Source organism: Sinocyclocheilus anshuiensis, unplaced genomic scaffold (genome assembly GCF_001515605.1).
Source record: "Sinocyclocheilus anshuiensis isolate Anshui unplaced genomic scaffold, SAMN03320099.WGS_v1.1 scaffold745, whole genome shotgun sequence".
Lineage (NCBI taxonomy): Eukaryota > Metazoa > Chordata > Actinopteri > Cypriniformes > Cyprinidae > Sinocyclocheilus > Sinocyclocheilus anshuiensis.
This window is the reverse complement of record NW_015540128.1, coordinates 17,273-30,838: the sequence shown is the minus strand read 5'-3', so window position 1 is coordinate 30,838 and position 13,566 is coordinate 17,273. Positions and strand designations below refer to the sequence as shown.

Sequence of the window (13,566 nt, the reverse complement as noted above, 5' to 3'; positions counted from 1 at the left end):
GTGTGTCTGTGTCTGTGTGTGTGTGTGTGTGTGTGTGTGTGTGTGTGCGCGCGTGTCTGTCTGTGTGTGTGCGCGTGTCTGTCTGTGTCTGTGTGCGTGTGTCTGTGTGCGTGTGTCTGTGTGCGCGTGTCTGTGTGCGCGTGTGTGTGTGTGTGCGTGTGCTGCAGGTTCTGGAGGCTCAGATGAAGGCAGATCTGGCAGATAAAGACTGTCTGGAGCAGAAACGAGCTCAGCACGAGGAAGAGGCGCGTGAGAAATGCAAACTCATCAGTGAGCAGAAAGCTGTGAGTGTCTCGTCTTCATCTCACATTAAACTCTGACTCCTGACAGAAGTGTGTGTGTGTGAGGATCTCGGTGTTTAGTTGTGTTTGCTGGAGACACACTGACTAGTTCATCCAGCAGAATTTCTGAGCTACTAAAATCCAATCCAAGACCAAAACTTTATGGGTGTTAAATGGGTATTGTTTGGGATTATATTTGTATGAATATAAAATGTAACCTCTCAGGAACATGTCTATATCATATTTCACCTCGAAAGCAAAAGAGAAAAAATAAGGAATTATAGTTTGCATAAAACATGAAAATAAAGCTATTATTTGACCATATTTTTAGATATGACATTATTTTCCAGACATTTAACAAGTCTCTCTCACTCACTTTTTTTCCAATTATGAAAAGCTTATTTTATTGAAAAATATTTATTATTAATTTCAAGTGATGTTTGATATGCTGATCAATCTCTTTTTAAATATTTTTTATTAACTTTAACACATTACAGCACCACAACAATCAAACATGACCAGACACATAGTAAAGGAAAAAAATAACAACAGCAAGTATGACAAAACAAATCTCATTCTTAATATGCAAAATCAGTTTAGGTATTTGTACATCATGTTTTAAACATGCAGATCTAAAAAGAAAAAAGTATATTAAATAAATAATGCATTCAAGTTGATTTGACCTGATTTTATCATTATGATAATTTTTCATTATTTGATTTTGTGGTGACATTAGACCTGAGAAAGTTTTGCGAGATTCACTCTTATCATTTTCTAGCCTTTTAGCCCTTGATCCAGTTAACCAGTTAGACTTTAGCTAACTAGATTACCGCCCTGATCGCAGACTCACATGCTCAGTGTATGAAACCGCAGGGTTGTTTAATAATATGATGCATTTCCAATATTTACATGCTTAAGTAAACACTGGTGTAGCTCAGGCCAGCAAATTAAAAAGTCTGCGTTATGGCGAGTTTATCACTGGCATCCATAAAGTTATTCTGATTTAATTTGGGTTTTTATTAAAACTCAGCTCCTGGCTCTTATGAAGTCCTGTTATTAAAAGTCAAGTTTGTAATTTGCAACACTAGCAGCAACAAATAGTGTGTTTCTCAAACTCTCCTGACATTTACTGTATGTGTAAATTTGATCTTGATGTAGATTTGATGTGTTTTTCTCTACAGACCGTCAAAGCCATGAACAACAAGATGAAGAGTCTGGAGCAGCGGATCGCTGAACTCTCCGAGGCCAATAAACTGGCAGCCAACAGCAGCATTTACACACAGAAAAACATGTAAGAGTCTAAAACATGATGGCAGAAACTGGTCCAGTTCAGAGCATCTCGAGTTTCCAGGCCTGCATTTCCTGAAGAATTATTCACACCACCAGCAAAATGGTTTTTGAGAAGTCTCTCTGGTGAAGCTAGTTAAAAGCCTGGTGGGCAATTAGTAGAAAAGCATATGCATGAGTTGAGATTAATTTGATCGACTTTAATCAACTCGGTGACATTTAAGCCTGGTTTCACTAAGCCAGGATCAAGCCATAGTTCAGTTAGGACATTTAAGTAATTTTTATAAAAGTGCCTTAGAAAAAAAAAACATTACTGGTTTCCATCTTGAGACAAAACAAATGCATTGATATATTTTAAGATCGATCAGTGCAAGTTTCTTTCAGTTGAAACAGCTCAGAATTACATTTTAGTCTGAGCCTTGTCTGTGAAACCGGAGGTTAATAAATTGAATTAGGGGTGTGAGACTAGTCTCTATATGGAGGCAAAAATGCCTCTGTGTGAGTTTTTGTCTCATTTATTATATATAATATAGTTAAACATCACATGAGCAAGAGTGGTGTTTTTCCCAAATATCAGCACGATTGCAATGTAATATTGATTTTCTAATATCGCAAGTTGTTTTTGCTCTATTTCACCAACGAAAATAGTTCTAAACAAAGCTTCGATATGGAATGAATCAGAATTTTTGAACGAATCAATGATTCAGTGATCTGTTCATAACAACAGTCAGTTTACTCCAGAATGAATCAGCCATTTGAACAAATTGAATTTGTTTGGAACTTGTTGTGATATTGTCACAGTGGCGACAGGTTCCCCAGTAATCAGATTAATGGTTCATCAACAGGTTTTGATTAGTTTGCTCTGATTTTATCGTTGGCCCTTCTCAGTTTGGTATCTTTGGTTTTTAGCACTGTTTAATACATGGTTCCGGAAGCTTTTTCCTCATTCAGATTTTTTATGTATAATTAGGGCTGTGAATCTTTGGGTAAACAGCGATTTGAAGTAAAAAACGATTTAATTCACGATTCATAGGGTTTCGATTTGATTCAAGAACGATTTTTGCAAATTCGAGGCGATTCACAGTTAAATTCGATGCAATTCAATTAACGATTCGATTCTGCATTCTTTAAGTGTGACAAAAATAGACTATGGCAAGCATTGCTTAATCAAACTAAATGCACATAAAACTGCTGATTTAAATGTTAAATAAAAATTGTGCATTTAGAAACATTTTGTTTATTACATAACCATTTCGTGTAGTTCTTCATGGGAGTGGGCAGAGCTGAAGAGTTTAATCAAAACCAAACAGAATCATAGGTAATGCAATTTTTTCACATGGAATTTCACTTATTTAAAAAGTGGAATTGAAATACAAGTTGATTATTTAAAAAATAAGTTGAAAATAATGTAAGGTGATGGCTTCAACAAAAGCATATACCGTCGATTAACAACCTCATAGCTCATAGTAGGCCTGTCTTTTAAAACTTTATAAGTTATCATTAAAAATTATCTCCTCTATGGAGCAAATTAATGGGACTGTTATGCTAAATTACAGTTCAGAGTGTAGTTTTAGGTCATATTAGAATAAATAGGGTTTTTTTCTGAAGATATTTAAATACTTGTTATTGTAGATCTGCAAACGACAATCTGGGGAAGCATTTAGCTTGTAATAAATGCTCAATCTGAGCATCTCTGCCGCATCGTTCAACTTCTAAATCAAGTGTTTTAGATTTAATAGGGGACTGAGAAATAGGAATGATTGCAGTTTAGCCAAACAAAAACAATTTAGCGGTTTTGAGGAGAGCAGATGCAGCAGTGATTCTCAGGATGCTTCTGAAACGAGTTTATTGAAGGAGAAATCTAATTAACTTCTTTTACTGGAAAACAAGGCATCAGAAACTGGAAAATCTGAGAAATAATGAATCGCATCTGTGCGCAGAGATTCAGACCTCAGTGTTTTTCTCAGGAAAGCTCAGGAGGAGATGATCTCGGAGCTGCGGCAGCAGAAGTTTTACCTGGAGTCGCAGGCGGGAAAACTGGAAGCTCAGAATGCCAAACTGGAGGAACATCTGGAGAAGATGAGCCAGCAGGAGCAGAGCAGAAAGAGCCGCGTTCTGGAGCTAGAGACCAGACTCAGAGAGGTGAGAGCAGATCCACTCGCTGCCAGTAGGGTTGGGTACCGAAACACGGTACCAATTTGGCACCGGTACCCATGTAACCAAGTATGTACAAGAACCGAATCAGAACGCAGATTCCGGTGCCTCATTTCGGTGCCATGCCTGAGCGATCGATTGAAATATTTCTCCGAAATGGACGTAAGAAGCATCATCACCGGCACCGCATGTGAAAAACGGGAAATGAGAGCATCCGAGTAGCGCGTGAATGCAGTAATTACACTTGCTCTGATGGCAGCAGATAGCCTTCCGTTAACTAAGCTAAACATGCTTAAATTAAAACGCCTAAAGTTAAACCTCCCTTGTATTCACATTTCTAAACCTGTTGTCCAACAAAAGGGAACATTATAACATTTTTACTCCACAACACCAGTCAAATGCTTCCTTTTGTGATCTAATGTTGATTCTTGTCACAGAATGAGGCAGAAAATATGTTCCATAGGCTACTTCAAAAAAATATACATCGATTAGCAATGGATTATAAATATACTTAATTATTATGAAAATACCAGAGATGGCTTGAATAACACAGATAAGCTATATTGGCGCAGTCGAGTGTTTATTGTCTTTGTTTTATCATTCAAAACGTTTATATGTTCTATTTACTCAGTTACAGCTATAATAGGGATGCCTTTGTCCATATAAGGGATTTCCTGGAGGGTCATGAGTTCTCTACTTTTGTGACTGGATATGTGGATTTTCTGTGCGAGGGCGCCCTCTGGCGTCCAGTATGAATGAAACAGACATCATGTGTTTATAGTGTTAATGGCAAATCCATCATTTTTTGGGGAATTTTTATTTTTATATATATATATTTTTTAATAAGTATCAGTTCAGGCACCGTTTAGGCACCGGAACCATTTTAAAAGTATCGATTTGGCACCGGGATCGAAAAAAACCCAAACGATACCCAACCCTAGCTGCCAAGGAGCATCGGACAGAATATACGACTACACGATATAGTGATGTTTTTACATGCACTTTTTAGTTATAGAATTGTTTACTCTAATTCATTGTTAAAATTTAAACATTTAAATGATGGTGGTATTAAACAGATTTTTTCATGCATACATGAATGGCTCCAGTGATCAGTCATGCCACATTAAATAAAAGCGCACTCAAAACACATATTTTTTAATATTTAGATTTATGTGTTTGAATTGCATATAAAATTTCCATCCATTTGAATAACACATTTTTAACAAAGTAATAAACTTTATGTGATGTCCATTTGTCAGTCAAATATAAATGAAGCAGGTCCAATTTCTGCGCTCAAAAAAACATGCTTTATTATTAACTAACTGCATCTGTTGGATTTCATTTAAATAATCATATTTTCAAAATGCGTTTATTCAGATTGCTTGGTTTAAAATTATGAACATGGTTAAAATATGGCTGCCAATATTAAATTAAAATGTATGAGACATTTATAATAAATTGTAATATAATTATAATATATAATATAATTATTGAAACAAATTGGATTTGTTAATGATAAATATATAAAGCAAGTTATTGTGTATTTAAAACACGTTGTACTGTTACAGAAATCTGACCTGTTTCATTTATGTACAGTATGACTGACAAATATGCGTTGCATTAAGTTTAGTTGGTTAATCCAAATGCATAGAAATTTTACATGTAATTCAAATACATAAATGTTAAATTTAGGTGTAAATATTTTTTTGTGCTGAGACTTTGGTTCATATCTACAATATCAAAGCTTATTGCGATTATTGCATGGCAGGCACTCTACAAATAATGTTTAGTGAAGTTTTGTTTGTGCATCAACAGAAAACAGCACAGACTAAAAAAAAAATGTGTTCGTCAGATTTAATTAAAAAAGGATAAAATATTTTTGTTCGGTGAAATTTAGGTGCATCACTAGTGTTGAATGTGAGAATTACTGGTTCAATGTGAATGTTAGAAGATATCCTAGAAGACTTCCAAACCTGTTGGTGGTTACCAGACTAGTTTGCATTGGTCAGGGCTAGTTTGAAAGTCTGACTGTGAGGAATTAGCTGTGAACGAATGCTCATTGTGATATGAGAGACATGACAGTGTCACAGTAGTAGTGCCGTTATTACACATGATGCTTGACAGTCTGTGTGTGTTTCAGATGGGTCTGGAGCACGAGGAGCAGAAGCTGGAGATCAAGCGTCAGGTGATGGAGCTCACGCTCTCACTGCAGGAGAGAGAGTCTCAGATCAGCAGCCTGCAGGCAGCGCGACACGCGCTCGAGAGTCAGCTACAGCAGGCCAAGACCGAGCTGGAGGAGACGACAGCCGAAGCTGAGGAGGAGATCACTGCACTGAGAGTGAGACGCATGCAGAGCACTGGATACAAACCCTTAAATCAGCCGAAGCCCTTTGAGATAAAATAACTGAAGTCAAATATTATTTCAGTAACTTAACACATTCACACGTTCCCGGTTCTCTGTTGGTTAATTTTGCACCATTTAAATAAATATTAACTAAAACATAACAATATATATATTTTCATATAGTTTAACTAAATTAACTAGAAAAACTAGATTAAAAGGTTCTAAAATGTGACTCTGGAGCACAAAACCAGTCATAAGGGTCAATTTCTCAAAATTGAGATGCATACATCATCTGAAAGCTGAATAAATAATCTTTCCATTGATGTATGGTTTGTTAGGATAGGACAATATTTGGCTGAGATACAACTATTTGAAAATCTGGAATCTGAGGGTGCAAAAAAATCTAAATATTGAGAAAATCATCTTTAAAGTTGTCCAAATGAAGTTCTTAGCAATGCATATTACTAATCAAAAATTAAGTTTTAATATATTTACGGTAGGAAATTTACAAAATATCTTCATGGAACATGATCTTTACTTAATATCCTAATGATTTTTGGCGTAAAAGATAAATCAATAATTTTGACCCATACAATGTATTGTTGGCTATTGCTACAAATATACCCCAGCGACTTAAGACTGCTTTTGTGCTCCAGGCTCACAAATTACTACAAATTTTAAATTAAAATTAAAATGGAAAATAAACTAATTCAGAATAATAGTAACACTGGGTCACATGACATGCAGGTAAACAAATAAAATATTTAATTTATAATTATTTATGTACATTTATATAAAATAAACACGCTCCAGCGAATCATTTCAAAAATAATTGTTTGGATTACTTTATTATGGTTCACAAAAACTAAAACCATAATAAGTTGCTTAAAATAAAATAAACGTTAACTGCAAGAAAATAAAAAATAGTTGCCAAGGCAGCATTTCTAATTTTTTTTAGTGTAACTTTCAGTGCTAAAATAACTAAAACGGAAATACAGATTGATTAATATTTCTATATATTAAAAACCAAAAACAAATAAAAATGACGACAATCACTTTCACAAAATTACTAAAGCTTTAACTCAAATGAAAAAGAAAAAAAAAATATTATAATATTTTAACAGGACATCAGTGATGCTAAAATAATACTAGGTACATAACATGCAGCCAGGTAAAAAATAAAATGTTTATTATATAAATATGTATTACATAAAAGTAAACACTAAATTAATTATATTTATTATATCTTATGTTTTATTTGGTTTTTATAAAAAAAAAAAAAAATATATATATTTATTTAAATGTTATTTTTGTGGTTTAATTATTAAAGATCTCAATGAACTGCACTATCCCCAGTTTGAGAAACCCTTGCATACTGCATACTACACACTGCTGTCATTTGCATTATTTACAAATGAGAACGAAAAACAGCCTGTTTAATTCTACAGGTGTACAATGAGCTTGAGTTCAGTGCTAAAAGTGTAAAATAATGAGCAGATATACCTGTATGATACACACACAGCATCATCTGAGCATCATGTGTTTGTCTTCTCCTGCAGGCCCACAGAGATGAGCTTCAGCGCAAGTTTGACGCGCTCCGAGACAGCTGCTCGGTGAGTTTATCTGCGCTAAGATTTCCCACAATCCCCTGCACTGCTCAGGAGGGTTGAATATGATGGTTCTCTTGGTCGTTTTTCTGACATTTACTTACTTAACTGTTTCTCTCAACCTTCTTTTGATTCACTTCAAATGAAATGGCATCTAAAGCTCCATACAGGATGACAACAGATTGAAACTGTAAGGTTTCAGTGCTGTGTTGTGCTCGATAGCCTCTACATTTAGCTTGAGGATCCTTAGGGATCGGATAAAGAGCTCGGAGAGAAATTATTGATTAGAACAGCCGAAGAAAGCAGAGATCTAAACAGTGGCTATCTTCTTCTGTTGGCCGTGACACACAACAGAATCAATATAGACTGGGGAAAGTTGCTGTCACTTTAATATCTAATTTAATGAACTATAGTGTCCTGCACTCACTAGTAAAAAAAATATAAAAAATTATATCTGGTGTCTAAATAATTTTTGTTTTGACTATGTATATAACTATAAACTTAAAATTTCTACACACATAGTGACTTTTAAATTACATTTTCTTAAGTAATAAAGTCTTATAAGGCTAAAATAGCGCTGTATTTGTGTATTGAATTGTGATTATCGGTCTTATATTTTATTACATTAGGTTTATAAATCTCAATCTCTATTCTACACACCCTCTATGACTATTTAAGTTGAAATCTTTTTAAACTATTGCTCAGCAAAGCTACTAGTGTTGTTTTCCTGCCTTGTGAGTAGGGATGTAACGATTAACCGCGAGCCGGTTGAAAATCGATTTAAATATGTGACGATTCAAATTGGTTGAGATGCTAAACAAATCACGATTCAATAAGGGGTAGTTTATATGAATGCATGTCTGAGGGGAACTTACTACTTATGTCTTTTGATGGTATTTTTTCTTTTCCTCTTGCCTCTGTTATGCAGTTTCACGACAAAACTGAAGTCAAACCATTCTGTTTTTGCTTCAAATTTCAAAATTATACAATCTAATTTAGATTAAAAACTGCTCAAGTTGCATGTATGCAGCATCTTTGTTTGGATCATGATTAAAATGCAGTGGTTGCCTCTAATTTTAAATGCTTTCTTAGTTTGTTTATATGAAGAGATTTATTTTATTTGTGTTACTTATTTATTCGATTTGGGGCTTGTTTAAAAATTTCAATTTAGTTTTGTTATTTACATTTACATTATATTTAAATGTTGTTATTTAGCAAAAGCTTTTATCCAAAGCGACTAGCAAATGAGGACAATAGAAGCAATCAAAACCAACAAAAGAGCAATAATTTACAAGTGCTATATTAGTATATTATTATAGTGTTCTATTTAAATTTTACAAAGAAACGTACAGTATTTTGTCCAAGCAATAATAAAAGGACACATTTAATTTATAATTTGTCTTAAATCTCATTTTGTTAAAATCGTGAATCGAATCGTGAAATCAAAATCTCGAATTGTTACATCCCTACTTGTGAGCTCTGATATTTCCATCTATTTCACTCAGTTCCTGTAGCTGCAGTGTTTGTGAATCTGGAATATTCCCGCATTGTCAGAATAGAGAGTGATTTCGGTGGAATGACTCTTATGCGTTTGATGTATGATCAGCATTCATGCGTATTGATTAGGATGCTGCTGCTGCTGAATGACGTGAGTGTCGTCACAGGTGATCACGGACCTGGAGGAGCAGCTGACCCAGCTGACCCAGGAGAACGCCGAGTTGAACCGGCAGAACTTCTACCTGTCCAAACAGCTGGACGAGCTGACGGTGGAGAGCGAGGAGCGACTGCAGCTCAGTCAAGACGTGGACCATCTGCGCAGAGAGGTGGCCGACCGAGAGATGCACCTCAACAACCAGAAACAGGTGCGCAAACACGTCTGCTCATCATCTGCACACACAGATTAATGCCAAAACTACTTTAACACTAGAACCGCCGGGAGTCGCTGTATACCTAAAACCACCTGCGGGTACATTTTACCCACGCACATGTAGGGTTGGGAACCGAGAACCGGTTCTTATTAAAACCGGTTCTGTTTTTTGAAAAGAACCAGAACCGTGAGCAATTTCTAAGTTTCGGTTCCAAAAAACGGTTCTGGTGCGACGTTCATTACCGTGATATATCGCATTACCGAATACCGGCACAAGTCTACGCGTGACCAAGCGCTGTGAGCAGCCTTGCGCTGGCGTTTCCCGTAAAGGATGTCACAAACCAAGTAACAGAAATGCTGCCCTGCCTCTTTAATTACTGAGCACATCGTTTCCCATGACACGCACTCTACAGACGCGCCGCGTCTTTAACTGCCGAACACACTGTTTTCCACGACTGTACGCGCACTCACATCTTTGATAACTGTGCTCGTTGTTTTGTCTGACTGTGCATGTATCGGCAGCGCACAGCTCCTGCTGCCACTAAATTACATTATATTTGTCCTATATTGTCATTAATATACACACTGACTTCAACTTGGACCACTAAATAAATAGACTGTTATTGTTATCAGGGTTCCCACGGGTCCTTGAAATTCTTGAAAGGTTGTGAATCTGAAAAAAAAATTTCAAGGCCCTGGAAAGTTTTTGAAAATAAACGTACATAGATACAGGTCCTTAAAAGTGCTTGAATTTATTTTGTGCAAGAAGTTTTCTGGAAAAAATTCCATATTATTCCCTCTGGTCCGCTAATGTTATTTCGCCAACACTTCGTGGCCTGTGCATACTAGCTTCCTTGATTTGCATTAGTTACGTGCATTTTACATTACATTAAGTGTTAGGATAGTTGCATAGTTGTGTTTGACACATGAAAACTGTAACAATGTATCTTACAAGGTAACACGGTGTAACCTTACTCTCACTTGAAATGTGTCCCCACATTAAGTCCTTGAATTTGAGGGTATTGGACCTGGAAAGTCCTTGAAAGGTCCTTGAATTTTAAGTTAACCAAGGTGTGGGAACCCTGTGTTATGCAAGTATGAGGGTTAGATTATTTAGTGTACAGGTCATTTCAAGAGTGATAAACAAAGTGATGGAAAATATTTATTTTCATGCATTTTAAATGTTTAAAAATGCGGAAACCACTCATTGCATGACACTATCTCCTGACTGCATTATTATTTGTAAAATAGGGGCTTTATGGAGTGTGTGTATACATGGTTATAAGTATAACAGTTAATATTTTATTAATTTAGGGAAATTAACAAGTGTCTTAGCCCTCAAGGGCCAACCAGCTTATTCCTGCTTGAAAAGCAAAATGTTATTGATAGTGTAAAAAACATCAACTTTGGAGCACATGTGATTGATGGACTAGCATTACTCAACATTACTTACTACCTTACAGCAACACTATATTCAATGAAGGTAAAATAGTGAAAAAATAATAATAGTTCATTTAAATCAATTAAATTTCTAACGATACCCAACCCTACGCACGACAACTGTTTTTATATCACTGAAGAATGTTTTCACTGTATTATGCCACTGTCTTCACAAAGAAGTGTCTAGAGTCATGAAATGATTGTCTAGTCATCAACTGTATTTTTGTCCTGTTGTTTTACATTCAAGGTTTTTTTTATGCAGGGTACACTAATCACTTTTCATAATGGTCAATATAAGCCAAACAGGCCTGCACTGACAACGAGAATCAGAAGGAAGTAAATACATATTTGGGTGGTGTAATATTATTATACAATGTCATTAATCAATGTATTAAGATGGCCTATGTTAATTAAATTACTAAAATAGACAATAATGAGCAATAATAATTCACCACACTGCATAGGTTGATGCGATGACAAATTCAAGCGCACAGCTTCACCTAATTAATTAATAATTTGTTAAGTTATATACTTTATAATTTGAATAAGAGAACAACACCAATAAACTTCGGGTAATCAAAAAATGGTTTTATTCATCATTACATCATAGATCAGATTTATTTTCAGGAAATGGACAGACTAGATTGATGAAGAATCAAGTAAAGCTGAGCTGCTTCAGTCCGGTAAGTGTTCATCTGGAGATATTACTGCAGTTATTCTGACCTTTACTTGATCAAAATCAGTCAAGACTTGACAGCAGAAAGACACATGAAGCTCCAGCTGAAGCTGGATGTTTGTACTATACTGAGGCGTATTATAGGACTGTGTTTTTGTGTTTGCAGAACATCGAGACTCTGAAGACCACATGCAGCATGCTGGAGGAGCAGGTGGTGGAGCTGGAGAGTCTGAACGATGAGCTGCTGGAGAAGGAGAGACAGTGGGAGAACTGGAGATCCGCTCTGGAGGACGAGAAGAGCCAGGCGGAGCGCAGAACCAGAGACATGCAGAGACTGCTGGACAACGAGAAGCAGAACAGGTGCTGTAAGCACAAGTCACAAACATTACCTTCGATTATTTACTTCAAGTGTGTCCTTTAATTTAATAGAGTTTGTCAGCATCTTCAGGTTAGCTGATAGCCATCACAGATGCATTACATTGATCAAAAGTGACAATAAAGACATTTATAATGTTCCAAAAGATTTCCATTTCAAATAAACGCTGTTCTTTTAAACGTTTTATTCATCTGTGAATCCTGAAAAATAAAATGTATCACGGTTTCCACAAAAATATTGACTGTCTTCAACATTGATAATAATCAGAAATGTTTCTTGAGCAGCAAATCAGACTAGATAAAAAAAAAGTTTGTCAAGACAAACTTTAGGTTGGCTTGAGAAAGCCTAGCCTGAAAGTTTAAAACAGTTGTAAAAGCCTGAAGTTTGAAAATTTGGGACCAAAATGATTCAGACACTTTGAGCTGAGCATGTTTTGCTGAAGTGTTTTTTCTTTAATTGCTAATGTGATCTTTTTACACACAGACTGAACAGAATGAAGCACTGCTTGGTAATTGAGCTAAATTGGTTTTATCTAATTATGTTCTTAAATTTAACAGCTGACAACAGAATTCATTACATACCTTTCTATCAAAGTTATCTGACATTATCAAGATGAATTTGTTCTGACACAGTTCTTGTCATATTTTATTATCATTTTCTAAACTATAGCGAATAAACTGTGATAATGTGAGAAATGTTGAAGGTGTCTGAATAAATTTTGGTTTGACTGTATATTCACATAGAAAACTGTTATTAACCATTTCACAATTTTTACTGTATTTTTGATCAATTAAATCTATTAAAACCATTAAAAATCTTTCTGCCTCCAAACTTTTGAATGCCAGTGCATGTAAATATTATTTTTCTGTAGTATTGTGGCTTGACTCGACCCTGTTCCTCCAGGTTGCGAGCGGATCAGCGCAGTACAGAGTCTCGGCAGGCGGTTGAGCTGGCGGTTCGCGAACACAATGCTGAGATCGTGGCTTTGCAGCAGGCCCTGAAAGAGCAGAGACTGAAAGCAGAAAGTCTATCTGATACTGTGAGTTACACAAACACACTCACAACAGTTTGTCCTGGTTCGCTCCGGCCCTCCATCTGCGATATTAATATTCCTGCCAATATTGAATTTAACAAGCTGCGATTATGCGCTACAGCTGATGGAGATTAATTAAACACTGCGGTGCACATGAACACGTCGCTGCGCATTAACAAAACCTTCTGTTCCCTCGGACAGGAGAGGCTGTGCTGTTTAAATGTGCTGTTTATTGTGTTGTGGTGCTGTTTTCAGCTCAATGACCTGGAGAAGAAACATGCCATGCTGGAGATGAACGCTAGGAGCCTTCAGCAGAAACTCGAGACGGAGAGAGAACTCAAACAAAGACTCATGGAAGAGGTGAAAAACACACTTGTGTACCAACAATGGACTGTAGTTGTTGTCAAACATACATGTATTATATTTTATGCAGTGTATATATGTGTATATATATATATATATATATATATATATATATATACTGTATGTGTATGTATATAT

The 13,566-nt window shown here is 35.8% G+C and overlaps 1 protein-coding gene across 1 annotated transcript in view; it reads left to right on the top strand.

The window, feature by feature from the left end:
* Positions 1-13,566, top strand: part of LOC107687252 (citron Rho-interacting kinase-like) — a gene marked incomplete at its 3' end in the record, with an annotated part of 75,577 nt that overhangs the window by 44,941 nt on the left and 17,070 nt on the right. The window contains exons 20-28 of the mRNA XM_016484508.1: positions 168-284; positions 1,463-1,572; positions 3,536-3,710; positions 5,863-6,060; positions 7,626-7,679; positions 9,338-9,535; positions 11,823-12,016; positions 12,936-13,071; positions 13,321-13,425. Of these exons, the coding sequence (XP_016339994.1) occupies positions 168-284; positions 1,463-1,572; positions 3,536-3,710; positions 5,863-6,060; positions 7,626-7,679; positions 9,338-9,535; positions 11,823-12,016; positions 12,936-13,071; positions 13,321-13,425 (1,287 nt within the window). The remainder of the gene's footprint in view (positions 1-167; positions 285-1,462; positions 1,573-3,535; positions 3,711-5,862; positions 6,061-7,625; positions 7,680-9,337; positions 9,536-11,822; positions 12,017-12,935; positions 13,072-13,320; positions 13,426-13,566) is intronic.